General features: G+C 38.3%; 1 protein-coding gene across 1 annotated transcript in view; it reads right to left on the bottom strand.

The window, feature by feature from the left end:
• Positions 1 to 7653: 7653 nt before the first annotated feature.
• tln2b (talin 2b) overlaps positions 7654 to 17623 on the bottom strand; it is a 101038-nt gene continuing 91068 nt past the window's right edge. The window contains exons 52-57 of the mRNA XM_015012634.2: positions 16960 to 17084; positions 13841 to 13966; positions 12679 to 12741; positions 12405 to 12587; positions 12180 to 12305; positions 7654 to 11139 (exon numbers count right to left, since the gene is read on the bottom strand). Coding sequence (XP_014868120.2) covers positions 11011 to 11139; positions 12180 to 12305; positions 12405 to 12587; positions 12679 to 12741; positions 13841 to 13966; positions 16960 to 17084 — 752 coding nt within the window. The 3' untranslated portion in view covers positions 7654 to 11010. The remainder of the gene's footprint in view (positions 11140 to 12179; positions 12306 to 12404; positions 12588 to 12678; positions 12742 to 13840; positions 13967 to 16959; positions 17085 to 17623) is intronic.

The following is a 17623-nucleotide window of genomic DNA, read 5'->3' as shown; positions in this document are numbered from 1 at the left end:
TGACGGAGCTGCTGTGCTGTCATGCGGGGGGTGGGGGGGGGGGGGTTGACGGCAAACATTGTCACTCAGAAGATATTGTCTGCAACTAACATTTCTACACCACACATACCAGCAGGTCTCACCTGTTATCATCTGGAAATGGGGAAGCTGAAATATTTCATAGAACCATGCCAATGCATCTGAAACTGTCAACATAAATCAACTGAACAACTAGTCGAAAGATGCATTTTTAACAGGTTAAGAGTAGTTTGATAACCAAATATAAGCCTTGTAATTGCAATTATTATGACCACTGGAAACAATATTGTTGCGACTTCTTAGATTGACTCGACAATAACCAATTCCAACCCATAAAGCATCATGAGTCATTCTCTCCATGCTCTGTGTACCATTCACATTAAACCAGAGCTTGATACTGGATACGACGCAGCATTGATATAATGGGAGAATGCAGCCGATGACCTAAAATAGTAATAGTTCAAGAGCTGAGGAAAGGCCTCTCTTAGATCCATCAGCTGCTGTCTCCCAGGTTTATGTTAGGAAGTCCTGTGTCTTACAGCACGCAGAAGAGCGGTATGTAAATATGCTTAAACAACAGGCATTCGCAGATACAATGACCTCACTCACTTCTGCAAAACCATGTTGTAATTTGTTGCTTTATCCCACAGAGTTTCGGCTCATCTGCCTTTTTGAGAAGATTTTTCTGCCAACACTGCTTGAGTGTGTTCACGTAAAAGTACCAAAAACCTGAACACAGAGTTCTAAACTCGATGATTATTGCATGGTAGCAATAACAGCAGCTGTTTCATTCACAAAGTCAGCATTTTGAGATCCATGCTGAATAGTAAAGATTTGAAAAACAGCTTAAATGCTCTTTGGGAAAGTAAAAGTTGAATGGCTCTTTATTACTTCATAACATTTTGCAGAATAGCTAATTTAGCAACAGCTAAACTGCTGAAAATCCAAATTGTTAGCAAGTTGATGTTCTCTTAAAGTAGTTGGTGCTACTGAATAACACATCTTAGCAGCAGTCAGGGAATTTTTTTTAAATATCACGGTGTTAGATGAGATTTCATCAACAGTACTGTTTCCACCTCCATTATCAAGATTGAGTAATTTGAAAGGTGGCAAATTATCCTCAGTTTACTAATAAGTGTGGACTGCATCACACTCTATACAGAATTATATCCAAAAGATTTTGTTAAAAACATAAAAAAAAAAAATCTCAGCAGGTGTGTTTGGAGAGATTTCATCAAGGAAGGAAGGGGAACATTCCTGACATTGCCCAAAGATTGGCCCAAGAAACGGGTTTGATTTTTCTTCAGTGCACAAAGGACCACAGAAAATGAGAAAGGAGAGAGAGAAAATGACCCAACCCTAAAACCCCAAAGTCCTCCCCGACAGACATTCTTTTTAAACCTCACTTTCTACTCCTCCGCTCTGAGCAAAAGCTCTCTCCACCTCTCTGTGTTTCACTGATGGTATAGCTAGTTGTCTGCCTGTTTAATGAATTTCTTCACCAGATGAAAGCTTTATTTTAAAATGCTTAATACCTTTCAAGAGAGAGTTTTCTTATGTAAATATATTTATTCATTAAATGACAAAAACAAAATCAAGAAACAATGAAAAGTCAAAGTATAAACTGACCTTAAACTCTTATTATGACTTTGCGGGCTTTTTAAATTATATACGCTATTACAACATTAGCAAATTATGTCACTGGACTTTGTGTCTTTATGGGACAAATTTTAGCAAACAACTGACTGCATTATTTATACTCATCAATGAAAAGGTGAACGCTTAACCTGAGAGACAACAGACATTTGAACCTTGTTTTGTTGCTGATTAACTTCTACACATTTAATTCTGATATTTTGTGGTAAACCATGAGTAAGAAAAAAAACAGGGGAAAAAAAACAAAAAAACAGGTTCAGTGTTTTAAACCTGTTTGGAAATAAAAATCTGAAAAGTGTTGTGGGATGACCACTTCTTTTTTGAAATTGCAGCTGTATGCCTCTTTGGATGCATCTTTATGAACTTTGCACATGTAGAGACTAAACCTTTTGACAGTTCTTTGCAAAACAGTTTTAATTCAGTCGACTGACTGGAGAACGTCTCTGAAGTAAGTAGGAAAATGAATAATGCGGCAAAGAACACTTGTGTTCTCCTAATTAGTCTATCTTTTAATCACATGATGCACTGTTGTTAGATCTTCCTTTGACTGAGTTACCTGTTCATGAGGTGTCCAGAGTGCTTTGAAAAAGTGTTCTCAATGTTTCCACATGTTGATACATTACAACTAAAATCCACAGTGTATTTTAATGGAATTTTATGTTTGAGACTAACAGTTCTACCACCATCATGTTTGACGATTGGAATATCGTGTTTCATGAAGTATAACTACTTATGTTTTTAATGTGGGGGAAAAAAGTTCAGTTTTGGTTTGATCTGACCAGAGCAACTTCCTGTGCTTGCTTGCTGCATCTACATGTCGGGGATAAAACAAACTCTTTTTCCTAATTAGATGACATTTAAAGGCCTTTACTTACACTAGGTTTTATTTAGTGACATCAGAGCAGAGTGGTTAAATGCAAAAAGGATGACATAATTTTTTTTTTTTAATTTTGAAAAATTGTTCTTCTACTTCACAATTATGCACTAGTCTGTGTTAGTCTATCATGTTGGTCCCAATAAAATACATCAAAGTTTGTTGAATGTTTGTACCAAAATTCAAAAGGCAAGTATATTGTGCAAGGCACTGTAAATAGTAATTTGACAGCAGTTAAAAAGGAGCTACTTGTGATCTTTAGATGCATAAACCTCAATAGTTTTTTGCAGTAAACCCAAACTGTTGGGACCAAACTATTGTAGCGTTTTTCATCGAATCATAAAGTTTTTGTGTCTCAACTGTCCTGCGTCTGTGATAATAGACTTATGACTTGTGATAAAACATTTCCTGTGCCCTTTGAATATTATTTATCACAGAACATAGATTCATACATCAACACAGCAAATTGATGGGTAACAACCTGCATGTTGAGTTCATGCACAGGGAACTTACTCTAAATGTTGTCTTTAACAAATGATACTATCGCACAGGATTTCAGAAATGCATGAAATGCAAAGCTGATGAGAGGAAGAAAAATGTAGTCAGTTCAGGTGGATTCAAAGATGTCTTTAAATTAAATCTGGAAGAGATGGCTGTAACTGAACCTGTTTTTTTTTCTCTCTCTCTCTTCTGAAAATCAGTGTCTATTTCAGTAATTGTGTAAAAATCTTAAAGTTGAAAAGGAAAACTAACAACTTGATAATAGTTAACCAGAAAAACCTCGTTGGTCCATGGCCTTCACTGGCATGAGAGGCCGAGAGCCACAGAAAGAGGGTGAGAAAAAGATGGATAATCTCTCTCAACACACATGGCTTCAGTTTCCCCTCCCTACTGTGTGGAGAGCAAAACATTCAAAGAGCCAAATATGGTCTTCATTAGAACAGCGAGGAAATGTACTGGACTTCCATCCTTTATGTGTTCTCTATCCAACATGCTTCTGACTCTGTGAGAAGATCAGCTAGTTTTGTAAAAACAAGCAAAAAACAACATCACATCAAGTCTGTGTGATGGCTTGTCATACCCAGAACAGAATGTGTAGAAAATAATCACTTCTCAAATAATTTTACTGTGTGCAATGGTATGTGAAGGAGCAAAAGTGATGTGAGCTCTTCCTCTTGACCAAAACATCTAAATGGAGATCTCTGCATACTTCAAAGTCTGGTCTGGGAAGCTTGGGAAAAAAAGAGAAAAAAGTGAATCCACAATTTCCATATTTGGTCTGGCAAACCTCTGCTAATCGTTCCACACGAACATGCTTCTCCAAACATTCTCTTCACCCCTGACTGAGCTGTGAAGGGAAATGCTGACATCTGCTGACAAAAATGCACAATGACAGTCTTTTTTAAAAATCTTTTCTGTTTACTTAGACCAGGGGTGTCAAACTCATTTTCACCGAGGGCCACTTCAGCATATTGGCCACCCTCAACGGGCCACATTGACGTAGGGCATCCCTGCTAAAACACACCCCAGACAAAAGGTTGACTTCCCTCATTTAATTCTGTAGAGGTTTATAATGATTCAATGGTCCAGGTGTGTTAGAGAAGGAATGCATCTAAAGTTGCAGATAGTAGCTCTGGAAAACTAGACTTGGGCACCCCTAGCATAAATGTATAAAAATACAATGTTAAAAATAAATTAAACACCACCTCATATTGTTAAATAACTGATTTTATGTATTAAAGTTTTAAATATTACATTTGAGTTTCAATGGATGTAAAATTACTGCTCAGTTTAAAAATTACAAGGTAAGCAAACAAATAATAAAAACAAGTCATATGGGCAGACATTATAGACTTTACACAGAGATTTAGTCTCAGAGGCAACTGAAATCACTTAATTAAAAACATCCTTTCTGAATATCATCTCATGGTCTCTGAACTAAATGCGTCTTTCTGACCGGGAGCTGACAGCGTGTTGAAGAGTTATGGACCGGACGCTTTGGAGCGTCTGGTTAGGAAGCGCATTACAAACCTTTGGTTGAAATGTAGTTTGTAGTCAATTTGTGCTCAAAACCTATTTTAAGTCAATCATCGGCCTATAAAATGCTGGGGGGCCACATGTGGCCCGTGGGCCTTGAGTTTGACATGTGCATTTCACCATAGAACTGTCAATTGAAGTAAAGTAGCTTCGATTTCAAAGAAGCCGACATTGAAGTCAATTGGCAAATGAACCATCACGAAAGAGGAAGACTCTTATTGTCTCACTGCACCCCAAGAGATGCATAACCTACAAAAAGCATTTCCGTCTGGTTGCGAGCCAGAGACCTTTTGCGTGTAAAGCAAACATGATAACCACTACACTACAGGAACTGAACTTCTCTGCTTTGTTTCGGTTTGAGGTTCCAAAGTTGATGATGTGAGATGCAACATGAAAATTTCAACTGAGGTTTGCACTCAGATGCCTGGATTCTGAGTACAGACCATGACACCACAGAACCCTTCTTGACCTTTAGTAAACAAACACCTGTGATGAATAGAACATGCAAAATCTGTTTCTGTCTGGTTTCGAACCAGAAACCTTTTACATGTAAAGCAAATGTGATAACCACTACACTACAGAAACTCATGCTCTCTGCAGTGTTCCTGGTAGATGATCCACATTTTGTTAGAGACTAATGTCAACAATGGGCATGGAACAATGTCAAATACTTACAGATCCTCTCAGAGAGCACAGTAACTTGGTGAACAAACTGTCAGACTTATACTTGTGCCTAATTTCACATTACAGTCCATAAACTAAGCCTGGGATCAAAAAATTGTATTGAATGTGTCATTAGCAGAGACAAATAGTTCTACAGAGACTTGGCTAAATGGCTAAAAAATAAAATCAATACTTACAAATAAAAGATGGTTCAAAAATAAAATTAACACATTAAAATAAAAAAATATCTCTGAAATACAATCAACACTTGAAAATTAAAAATGGTTCAAAAATAATATCAACACTTCAAAATACAAAATCTCTGGAAAATAAAATATTATGTATGTTGTTTTGAAAAACATTGGAATATAAGCACTTTTATCAAATTTTCATTGTGGTAAGATCATGTCAGTTCTCCTTAAATCCATGGAAACTCAACAGTTTGTAAGGTAGGTGAGTTAGCTCAGCAGGTTAGAGCACCGTGCTGGTAATGCTGAGGTCATCGGTTCAAACCCGTATGGGGCAATTCATGTGTAAGGTCTTTCAGACAATCAACACTTTACAATAAATAAGGGTTCAAAAATAAAATCAACATTTCAAAATAAATAAGGGTTCAAAAATAAAATCAACACTTCAAAATAAATAAGGGTTCAAAAATAAAATCAGTACCTTACAATAAATAAGAGTTCAAAAATAAAATCAACACTTTACAATAAATAAGGGTTCAAAAATAAAATCAACACTTCAAAATTAAAAATGGTTCATTTATGTTTTCACATCCACCTGAATAATATGTAGTTGCGCCCCTGGTTGTGTTAATCCATTTGAGGAGCCATGACGACGCAGAAGTTAATTAGACTGTAACATGCGAAGTCCGCTGCTCAGCCACTGCGGACGCGGCTCCGCTACTGCGAAGAATTAAAAACCACTGGAAGTAACTCATCCAGCGGATTTAGCAAATGGATTCACGTTACCCAGGAGAGCGGCGCTCTGGAGGAGCTGCAGACGTAACATCTGTCCGTTTCGGAGAAGCGAAACCACGCAAATAAATAAATAAATAATCCTGGTAAAAGCTCACACCGGACCGCACAGGGTAAAACACTCACAGAGTTCAGTTGATCCGTTTGGATCAGACAGATCCAACTGACTGATGAATTAGCGCAGATTTTTCTGCAGATGGGAACCAGGAGGAAGTTGTTCAGACCCTAGCAGGTGAAGCGATGCTAATTTAAGTGAAGTCGCTTAATTTAATTTATTAAAAGTTATTGGGGCCTCAGTCAGTGGTTTTTGTCACTACGGAGAAAAATGTAGATACATTTATCTGTTTAATCTGTGATGGGATCTGGATTCACGGTGAATATTAACTAAACCGCATAAAATGCGACTAAATAGCCGATGTTAATATGATTGTAATTTCACGGATAAAAATAGCACATGGCCAATTTTTTTTTTTTTTTATGTTGTCAGTCAAGATAACGGATAACAAAAACAAAGTCTAGCGCGACCTGCCGCCCTGACACCAACTCACACACATCTTCATTCACAGTCTTGTAAATTGATTTTTCTTTTCTTGGACGTTTTGATGTCTCAGTTTTATTCGCTGGGAAAATCAATAAGCAGCTTGAGGGGACTCTGCTGCTCTCTAGTGGCGAGAAGCCGCAATGTTGGCTGGTAACTATCGGAATGCATTGTGGGAGATGTAGTTTGTAATCAATTCGTGCTCAAAACCAATTTTAAGTCAATCATCAGCCTATAAAATGTTGGGGGGGGGGGGGCACATAAAATGACATGGCGGGCCACATGTGGCCCACGGGCCTTGAGTTTGACATATGTAACTTAGACAAATGCATGAACAAGTAAGTATTCATGTTCGTACTCTTGTCATGTTATGACAACAAATTTCGACGTATTTTGTTGAGATGCTTTGTGATACACCTTCACAAACTATGAATTTGAGGGGAAATTATACATTTAAATACAGAATCCAAAACATGTGGCTCGCACGTAGTATCCTTTAGTCTGACTCCTTTAAATAAAATCCTTTAGTCTGACTCCTTTAAAATAAATCCAGAGCAACCAAATGCTTTCAGAAGTCAACTTATAACTTCCTGTAGGTACTTCAATCTCAGTAAAATGCAACTGTTCTGTGAAGAGTTCAGAAGCTGGATAGAAAACCTTACTAAACATCTTGAAGACCAAAGACAACGCATAGAGAAAATTAAAGCAGGTCTTGAATACAAAAACAAAATATACGGCTTTAAACAACACTGTTCACTGTTCAGGTCACTTAAAGAGTGAAACACAATCACATCGGACTTGGAAAAAACATTTTCAACGACTTGACTTGATAAATTCACACAAGACTTATTAATTGATGTAAACATCAATTAATCTGTTTGTAAAAAAAAAAAAAAAAAAAAAAATACATTTGCACCATTTGCTTGAAACGGTTTTATTTTTATTTTTAGTGAATACAAAAAATACTTCTGTGACCAGATAAATATTGTAAATACAGCATCAAATGATACAACCGACGCAGTCTGTTAAAGAAAGCACAACACCTATTTATAACAGAGATGGCAACTCTTTTTCTATTCCAGTAACACTTAGACAAACCCGCTGGACAGTATATTTCAGGATTAGTCTCACATTAACAGATAAAAAAAAAACAAAAAAGCAAAAAAAAAAACATTTTAATAGTGGTTTTAGACAATGCAACAAGGAAAGTTATTCAGCTTAACGTTTTAGTGGTGTTTGGCTGAACGAATTTAAATCATTTCATTACCTCAGACACATGTAGCCACATGCTCACTGAATGCAATCTAGTGTTAGCAACTAAACCCTAAAGGTATCCATAGATGCCCTTTAACATCAGCACTATAACACTGCCGGCAGGTATAGACCCCCAGTATGGCAAAGATTTTGCTGATAGACTGGCATAATGTTTCTGACCCAGAGAGGAAAAGGCTCAGGCTCCCAGCCAGCCTGATGTTCAGCTGCTTGCAGCGTAGACTCAAATAAGGCACTAGTACACAATGCAGACATGACATGGGCATGGGCAGACTGAGGAGATGAACAGCAGTAGTTTTAAAATGTGTGTAACGCATTATTGGAAGAAAGAAAAAAAAAGGAATTTTATCAGGTCCCTCAAATGCAACAGCAGTTTCCTAATAAAGATTTTTATGTGATCGAAGCCTTGAACTGCTGTCTGTAGTGTGAAAAATGTGAAAACATTTATGCTCATATCAGTTCCTGAGCTGGAAGCCCAATATCCTTGTAAGAAGCTTATTTTCCATCAAATAACAGCAGTAACTCAATATTACCTTGCTGGAATAGCCTGTGCAGTTTGTAGACATAAAGTTAGTATAGAAGCAATTTTATAAACACTGGACAGTAACGGGGAAATAATAAAGTGTGCTTAGGTCAGGGTTCCTAAACATTTGTTTCTAACAATTTTAGTTCAATACTTATTTTTTAACATTAATTTCTAGATATCTGGGTCAATCTTCAGGGCATGTTTAAGTTACAAAGTTAAGATCCAAGATTTTGGTTGAAAGGGATTTCTTCTTTTTATTTTGGCCAAAATTATTTCTTCTGAATGGAAGAAGTTTTAATGTTTCGGAGAGACAATGCCAGAGTCTGTGGAAGAGCTAACAATTAGGGTGATGGCAAGGAGGCCTTCCAATCTCAGAGAATCGGAGTTAATCTCTAAAGACACATCATCAAAAATACCAGTGGAAAAAGCTCATCAGCAATTATAAGAACAATTTGATTGCTGCACTAGCAATAAGGATTTTTTTAAAATCATTTTTGACATACATTTTTAAATAAATTCTAAATAGAAACAGATTAATATAATTTAAAACTGTTTTGCTATCTTTTGGCAGAAGCCTGTTTCACTTCCCATCATAAACAAATGCTTTGGTAGAAAATAAAATATCTAAATCTGCCAGAAGCATCATACATCCACTCATTACCAGCATAAATGTCATATTAATGTCAACTCTAAACTTGAACTCAAATCAACTTGGACAAAGGGCAGGGATCCCAGCACACAACACAACTGATTTGGGTCTCAACAAAGCATTAAAGAACCCAACCGTACTGAAAATTTATTAGAAATGTTTAAAAGCCAATAAACCAACAAAACCTAAGTGAACTCAACCAATTCTGATAGAAGTTAAAAAATGACCAACCACAAGTAAGCCAGGGCCTTATTGAACCTGTAATTAGAATCTTGACCACACAATTCAAACTTCTGCAACCCTTTGTTGATTTTAAAATCAGTGCTGCTGTTTGGTTTCTCTTCAGTTTCTCTCTAGTTCACCATGAAAAAAACAAACGAAAAGCTCAAATAAATAAACAAAATTACTATGACATTTATGGCTGATGTGTATACGTAAACTTTGGACAAAAATTGTAAATAATATTTACAGTAAAGAAGTCTCAACGAGGAATTTCATTTCTGTTTCCCTAATAAATTTATAGTCTAAAAAAATCTCAAGGTTCATCCTTATTATTACATCACCTGAGTAATATCCATGACATATCTACACCTAACATACCTATTTATTTTATTTATTTTTTACAACTCAACATTGAATATGGTGAAGACATAGCTGTCATCATGGTAACTATGTAAAAGCAGTCTATTTTTATTTTCTTCCACATTTGTTTAGATCTGTAAAATATTGATTCAATTCAAAACCATTCTGAACTTTTGAAGACCGCGAAGGAACCCTGTTTGAGTACAAGTGACACGTGAACGTAATCTGGCTTGTGTAAGTGGTTGAAATTTTAAACCGTGAAAGCAATGAAAAAAACATGTGAGAACAATGTAATAATACCGTGTATAACTTTACAGGGTTATCTGCATTTTAGGTGAAAAATCAGTGGGATCCTTTGAGTGCAATATTGTACAAGCAGCAAGACATATTTGGTCACATTTAGATCTGAATATCTAAACAAAACTACTTTCTTTCGTTTTCATAGGTATTTTCCGTAAAAGTGATTGACAGTAGGGATCAACGCATTTTTGTTATTTTGTCCCTTCACTTCATCTACATCACTCCAAACCAATCTGTGTTTGGCGTCAAAAAGAACAGATTAGCTTAATATTCAGGAATAAATCTGTTGCTTTAGCTACAGTCCCCACAATTAACATGGTTAGTATGATACAAGGGCCTTTTTGAACAATAATACTCTATTGGTTAGTAGCTTTATCGATATGTGTTAAGAGTAATGGTGCATGCAAGCCCACAGTTTGAAGAGGCATTGCCTTTGCTGCTCTCTAATCATCCTTTGACGGATTTTCCAGATAAACCATAAGCTACAGACCTTCGTTTTTGAACGTTTGTTCAGCCATATTTGCTCTACACAGTTAAAGAATGTTCTGTGATTACTGAGAGAATAAGCGTCCGATTCATGCCTGTAACAGCCAGTAATGCTCGTGATGCACTAATACCTACACCGAACATAACTCAATCGATTTGTCTCTTGTTTGCTCACAATAACAACTTTCTTTATATTAAAGTCTGAATGTTGAAGCCATTCACTGACAAACACATCACGCACACTTACACTCGCACAAGTACACTACAAAGCACAGGCACTTGCTTTTGTCAACAAATAGGCCTGTTTCAAGTGCTGAATATAGTCTTCGGTGATGTCGGAGCCAAGCGGGCGACAATACGTCCGCCGTCGCCTCCCGTTCAGGAGATGCCGTCATCTGCACATCAGCCTCCTCGCCTGCTGCCTTTTAGTCAGCCCTCATCCTCCCTCAGTTCACTCGGCAGGAATTTGTATTGCTGCTGTCGGATCTGGGCCAGCTTCTTCCGAGCCTCCTCCAGCTCGCGCTCCTTCCTTAACATCTCCTCCTGAGCTGCAATGATCTGCGAACAACAGCAACAGGCTGACGGAGACCACGCATTTCCAAAGACATTTTTAATTCCTCTGCTCACAGATGGGCATGCTCTTGCCAGGCTCCAGTCGTGTAGACCCCTTAAATCTTTTATTAAGTTGCTGCTACAAGTGATCAGCCTACGCTGACTGCACTGTGATTGGGATGTAAAGGGATGGTACATAATTAGACCTGAATCTGACTTTATGGCTGACTGGTATTACATTGATGTTAGTTTTGCCTGATCTGAATTTTTGTTAAATGAAGACGAATTGAACAAGTTTATCTTAAAAAGTGCCTTGATTTGACATTTTGTTGTGAATAGGCAGCAAAGCTATATATGAGCCGAACTTTATCACATTTAAATTGCTAATGCCAGTGCCCTGTATTGGAGAATCAATACCACACTTGAAAGACGAATCACAATATGTGTCTACTGTCAGTTCACCAGAAGTTACTTAATAAATAATTACTGATGGTAGTAATAAAAAAGAGAAAATAGAATTGTTTAGTTATTTACCTTCCTTGTTAAATGTCAATCACAGTCTAAGCTGGTCACAATAGCAGTGGGATCCCACAATCCCATCAGTGTGACAATGACAGGCAAAATGGAAAGTGACGGGCATAAGCTCAGTCGTCGTGAATATCTCACTGACACGGGAACCCAATCAGGATCAAAAAAGAAGCAACGACGACAGAAAAACACTCATTGGATATTGTTGATCTTTGTTTGCTTTTGCCAAGATGAATATTCTTTGTTCCAGCAGTGAAGCGGTTCAAAGTTATCCGAGGTGTGATATTTTGGAGCTGTTAATGTCCTGGTAAACAGCTTTGAAAGGGATCTGATGTTTTGTTTTTTTTTTTTTATCTGTAGGAGCTCATCACAATTTCAGAAAAACAACTGTGGCATTTTGATATACGGGCAAAGAAACGCAATCGCTCAGTAACATTTAGCGGAAAAGGGCATATCACGCAGTCGGGAGGATTTATATCCAAGACTTCACAAGATTCACTCATAGATTTTTCTCTCACCTGAGCAATGCCTCCAACAAATTTGGTCTTCACTACCACGCTGTCGTCCTCCGTCTTGTCAAATGCTGCTTTTTGAGCTGCTTTCACCAGGTTGTCCGAAGCCCGCTTCACTGCGTTGCCAGCAGCCTAAAGAAAGGTGTTGGGGGGGCGGGGGGGGGAGGAAAGTGAGCGCACGTATGAGTTAACGCATCTTTTCATAGCTGAACTAATGTGATTCGGTGTTACCTGTAATCTTCTCATGGCCTCAGAGTCGTGGTCCGCCTTCACCTTGCAAGCCACCAGCAGCTGAGCCGTGGAGGCTGCGACCTGCTTGGCAGAACAGATGAGCTTCTCTTCGCTGGCGTGGCCCTGCACTGAAGCGTTCGCCGCCTCACACAGGTTACTGGTGGCTGCTGCTACCATACGGGCCTACAGCAACGAACAAATTCACACTTATTCTTGGCTGGGTGCGACGTTTAGTAATACAAAGTTCATATAGTAACATATTAAAGTAACTTACAGCTGATATGAGACCCTGCGACCACTGGCCGTCATCTACTGCATTAGCTAGATTGGATCCCACCTGAGGAACGAAAAAAAAAAAAAAAAGCATCTTACACATACAAAACCGGTGGTTATTTCTTTACCTTCGCTGGGTTTATGTGTTTTGAACTGTTTTGTCAATATCATCTGGTTTCACTAGACCTCTTGCAGAGGATGAAATAAGAAATAGTCAGGTGATGAAATGATGTTTGTAATAATGCTCATATCAGTGAGCAGAGTTAATGACTTCAATCATCACCAGAGAATGAGTTTGTTCACTTAAGATAATATTGGGCCATTTAATTGCTAAGCAGCCACTGCAAGGCTAAAGCAAGCTTAAGCTCAACATTCACATTTTGACAAAATAATTATTCATGAAGTCAATACAGACAGGCAATACCTTATGCGGAGCTATATTACTCTATAAAACCGCTTGGCTATTTCTGTAAGCCAAATGCTTAGGTACAGGATGAAAATAGAAGTGGTTAGGTGGTTAATGTGATGAATTTAGTAAATGAGTTTTTCACTTAAGTAAACAAGAACCTTTTACCTAATAATCAGTTACCAAAAGCTTATGCAACCTAATTTCAACATTCACCCGAAATTCCAGAAAATTGGTCATAAAGTTAATAAGGACAGGAAGTATAATACCTTACAAATGAGCATAAGCTTTGACTAAATTGTCAATAAAGTCTTATGAGCCATTATATCACTGCTATGGCTCTCTGGTAGAGTAGGAGACTTGCAATCAAAAGGTTGTTTGATTCCAGTTTCCTCCTATCACATGTCAATGTGCCTCTGTGCAAGGTGGCCTCCCACTCAGTGTGTGCATGTTTGTGAGTGCAAATTGGTGAATGTGTCTGTAGCATAAAGTCCATTTATCATTTAGCATTTTAAGGCAATATGAGGCTAAAAACAAACAAACAAACAAAAGAAAAAACAGTTTAACCCAAATAGCTACTAATTATGTAATCTAGTTAAGACTGATTTTTTTCCAACATACTTTTTGGTAGTCTGACTGTTGGATATTCAACAGTCAGAGCCGTTTTTAACCCATTTTTTTTTATATGCTGGGTGTATAGTGTACGTGTACTATGCCCACATCACAATCAAAAGTATGGAAGGAATTATTTTCTGACCTTGCCTTGTTGCACCAGTTCTCTTTGAGCTGCAGATGCAGATTTTACAAGAGCACTGGTTGCTGCAGCGATAGACTTTGCAGCTTCTAAGATCTGGTCCTCAAAATCCAGTGTCTCATCAGCCTGCTGGAGGAAAAAAAAATCCCCCCAAAAAGTTACAAATCCCAATCCGCAATGAATGGATGAAAACCAAGGTAAAAAAAAAATTAAAATAAAATAACACATCTATCCTCATATCTGTAAAATACTGCGAGCCACAAATAACACAGCCTCAAGTGACAGCTTTTTTCTATGAAGTGTATTGAGGGTCAATTTTATCCTTCACATAAAACAAATCTAGATATAACACATTTTGAGCAACGAAGCAGAACATAAACACAAACTGTCATTTCCGCCAAATGAACTGAAGAACAGTATGAAAAATCATGGAGGTTCAGTTCGGGGACATTCAACAAATGGCCCTCTCTGCATCCTCAGTCAACAAGATGTGATTGACCACAGACCTCCATAAACACATAAGGCACACGTGGCTGGAGACAGGGCGGGACACTGTAGGAATATGTTTGATATATAGTTGGACTGAATAACAACCTAATATATCAAACATATCAGACAGAGCCCTGCAGAGAAGGCTTCCAGGCCTACAATGGCTTAGGGAGTTGGAAGGGGGGAGGGAGAGAGGAAGCATGCTGGGAGCAGGAGAGCCGTCTGCTCTTAAAGGGCGGAAAGTATGAGGGAGAAAAGAGCAGAGGGGAGTAAAACGGAAGAGGAATAATTCAGGCAGTTGTTGGGAACATAAATAAGGCCTAAACATCTGTTTGGAACTGCGTTAAGCTATGATAAATAACAGTATTTGTGCTGGTTTTCTCTCTCTCTGTGATAGCATTAGCGTCATTCCAAAAATAACAGTTAACAGAGCTCTACAGTTTGTGAATCACAGTGTACAGTGAGCCTTGCAGAGGTTTGCATTCTCATCCTTACAATTCAACGTATTGGGATTTTATATGACTGACTCACACAACATAGCTGAAATGGAACGAAATTTTTATAATTTTCTTAGAAATTAAAATATAGAAAGTGTGGCATGGATATTTATTCAGCCCTCTTTACTCTAATATAAATGAGATCCAATAAAACCAATGACGTCAAGGAGTCCTCCAACTAGCAGACAGAGTTGACGTGTGTAAAATAAAAAATATATATATTAGGGAGCAGTGAGCACACCACCTTTATGACCAAAGAACACACCAGCTTAGAGATAAAGTTCTGGAGAAGTTTAAAGCAGAAGTAGGCAGCAAAAAATCTCTCAAGCTTTGAACATCTCACATCTGACATCGGAAAAAAGGAAGAGTCTGGAACCACTCCAAACTAAAGCCACGCAGCGGACACAGTTGATATTCTCAAGTCAAATAAGATTAAAGTAACCTTTTTCTGACCTACATGAAACTCCATTTGTAGAGCAAAACTAACACAGCATGTCGCCTTGAAGACAATACACCTAAAAGTGATATACAGTCGTGACAGAATGTCATGGGAATGCTTTTGATCGGCACAGATAGAAAAGCTGGCCAAAGCTGATGGGAAGATTGATGAAACTGTTTGAGGTTCCAAAATTACTCACCTTCGCCTTCCAGCAGGATAGCAAAGCCAAATATAGAACCAGTGGGATGGTTATGATCACAATATTTTCATGTGCTATGCCGGCCCACAGGTTACAAATCTTCAATTGGTAACCTGGAATAGTGATGTTCATAGAGGTGCTACATCTAATCAACTAATGGTCAAAAATATCTGTCCATACTTCCTAGTCTGGAAAAAAACAAAAACATGTTTGAACATTGCTGCTGTAACCACACTGAAATGCAGTCCTACAAAATATTTTGTAAACAATTTTTGAAAATGATGTAACATTTTGCATCTAGCTATACAAAACTGTACGCTGATTTATCACATAAAATCCCAGTAAAATGAATTGAAGTTTGCACTTGACACTATGACATAAATTTTGAAAATGTTCAAATCAGGCAAATACTATTGCAAGGCACTGAAAATCATTTTTCTTCTGTATCGTTTTTACATTGCATTCCCAGGAATTATTTTGTCTTAGCTTCGTCCTATACCTGACTAAATAATATTTTATCTGTGTTAATAAGGAAATTAAAGTATGTTTAGTTGTTTAAGGTTTCATTTTTCTGTTGTCTTTAATATGCCCACTAGAGGGAGTTACTGACATGTAAAAGATGAAAATCCTTTCCTTGATTAATCTCTTTCCATAAAAACAAAAGCCCTGCTGCTGCCATGGATTTATAGTATCTATAGTGTGAGACAGGACTTTACACGGTCTTCATTCAAAAACAGGACAACCTAAATCTATGTACATTAAAGTCACACAGATGAAGACTGGACTGATGATCACATTTACAGGAAGAACAATAAAAAAAGGGAGAAAGCTTTGGAGTCACAAGACCACAAATGTCCAGAGACAGATAAACAAATACTACAACCATGCAGAGCACGCCACAAAGACAACACCTACTTACAAAGAGAACAAAAACATAAAAGTAGGCTTATAGGACATGTAGTATTAATTACCACATATGTTGCCTGTACATTATGCTACACATTTTGGTTTTGATCTGGAGAGCGAGCACGGGGGTGAAGCAGTAGTAGATTAGAGAAGAAAAACAGAGCTACGAAACAAAAGGAAATAAGTTCAATAGGACAGAGAACTTCTCTTTCACAAAGGGTCACAGCAGTTCAGTGCACATTTGAGCTCAATCCAACATAAGCCTGACAGCCCAGCTGTGTAATTACATCTCCTGGCAATGCAGTTCAAAATAATGTTCAAGAGGAGCTTTGAAGAAAGTTTTATAAGTTAGCTCACTGGACAAGCTCTCTGAGTCAACATGCTGTGTGAACGCAACATAGTCTCTTTCTCTCCTTTCATGATTTCATGTCGGCAGATCAGTTACAGAAAAAAAAGAGGACTCCTCTTCAAAGTCGGCGTCACCTTCTTCCTACCTACGTCCCACATCGACTCCCCGGCTGATTAATCGCAGAAAGCTGTGTTTGGGTTTGAGTGGGTGGGAAGAAAAAAGGTTGAGTGGGGCACTTGTTACCTTGGGCTTGGCCCTGGGCTTGAGCTGCTCCAGTTTCTTGGCTGCGGCTTCAATGGAGGCTGCTGCACCGAGGAGCTCGGTCTCAGCGATGATGGTGGGGTCCTCGGGGTCCATGCAGTCTGATCCTGGAGGAGATCGATAGCAGACATTGGATTACCGACGCCGTTTCCTTCCTGTTTTGCACCGAAGGTAAACAGAAGCAACAGCGGTGCATTTCCATTTCATTTACCAGTGCAATTATGCCATCCTTTCATCGTCCTAAAGACGCTCAAATGTTTCCATTATCACAATAATGCCTCAAAGCAAACTGAGATAAACGTAAGCTAGATGGAATACACATCTGATGGATCATTGTCTTTTTAAAGGCTTTTAAATGCCCATAAGACTGAGCTGCTCAAGGACAGCCTGGTGAAGCAGATGGGGATGATGTTTATAGATTATGTCTATCACTGGGGAAATCTGTTATCCCCCCCGCCCCCCACCAAACCCCTGAGCCGACCCCTCTTCGGCCCCCCACTGACCCTGATGAAAGTTGATCTGGGTGAACAAAACACGCCGTATACCACTTACCTCCATCTAAAGCAGCAAGGGAGGAGGGGGATGGAGAGAAAAAAAAGAGAGAGACCACATGGGACATTAGAGAGGTGAAGTGGATAGCCCCACT

Source organism: Poecilia mexicana, unplaced genomic scaffold, assembly GCF_051168715.1.
Source record: "Poecilia mexicana isolate PSO_F unplaced genomic scaffold, ASM5116871v1 scaffold_6, whole genome shotgun sequence".
NCBI classification, from domain to species: Eukaryota; Metazoa; Chordata; class Actinopteri; order Cyprinodontiformes; family Poeciliidae; genus Poecilia; species Poecilia mexicana.
Note: the sequence above shows the minus strand (reverse complement) of the source record. Positions and strands in the feature narration are given on the sequence as shown.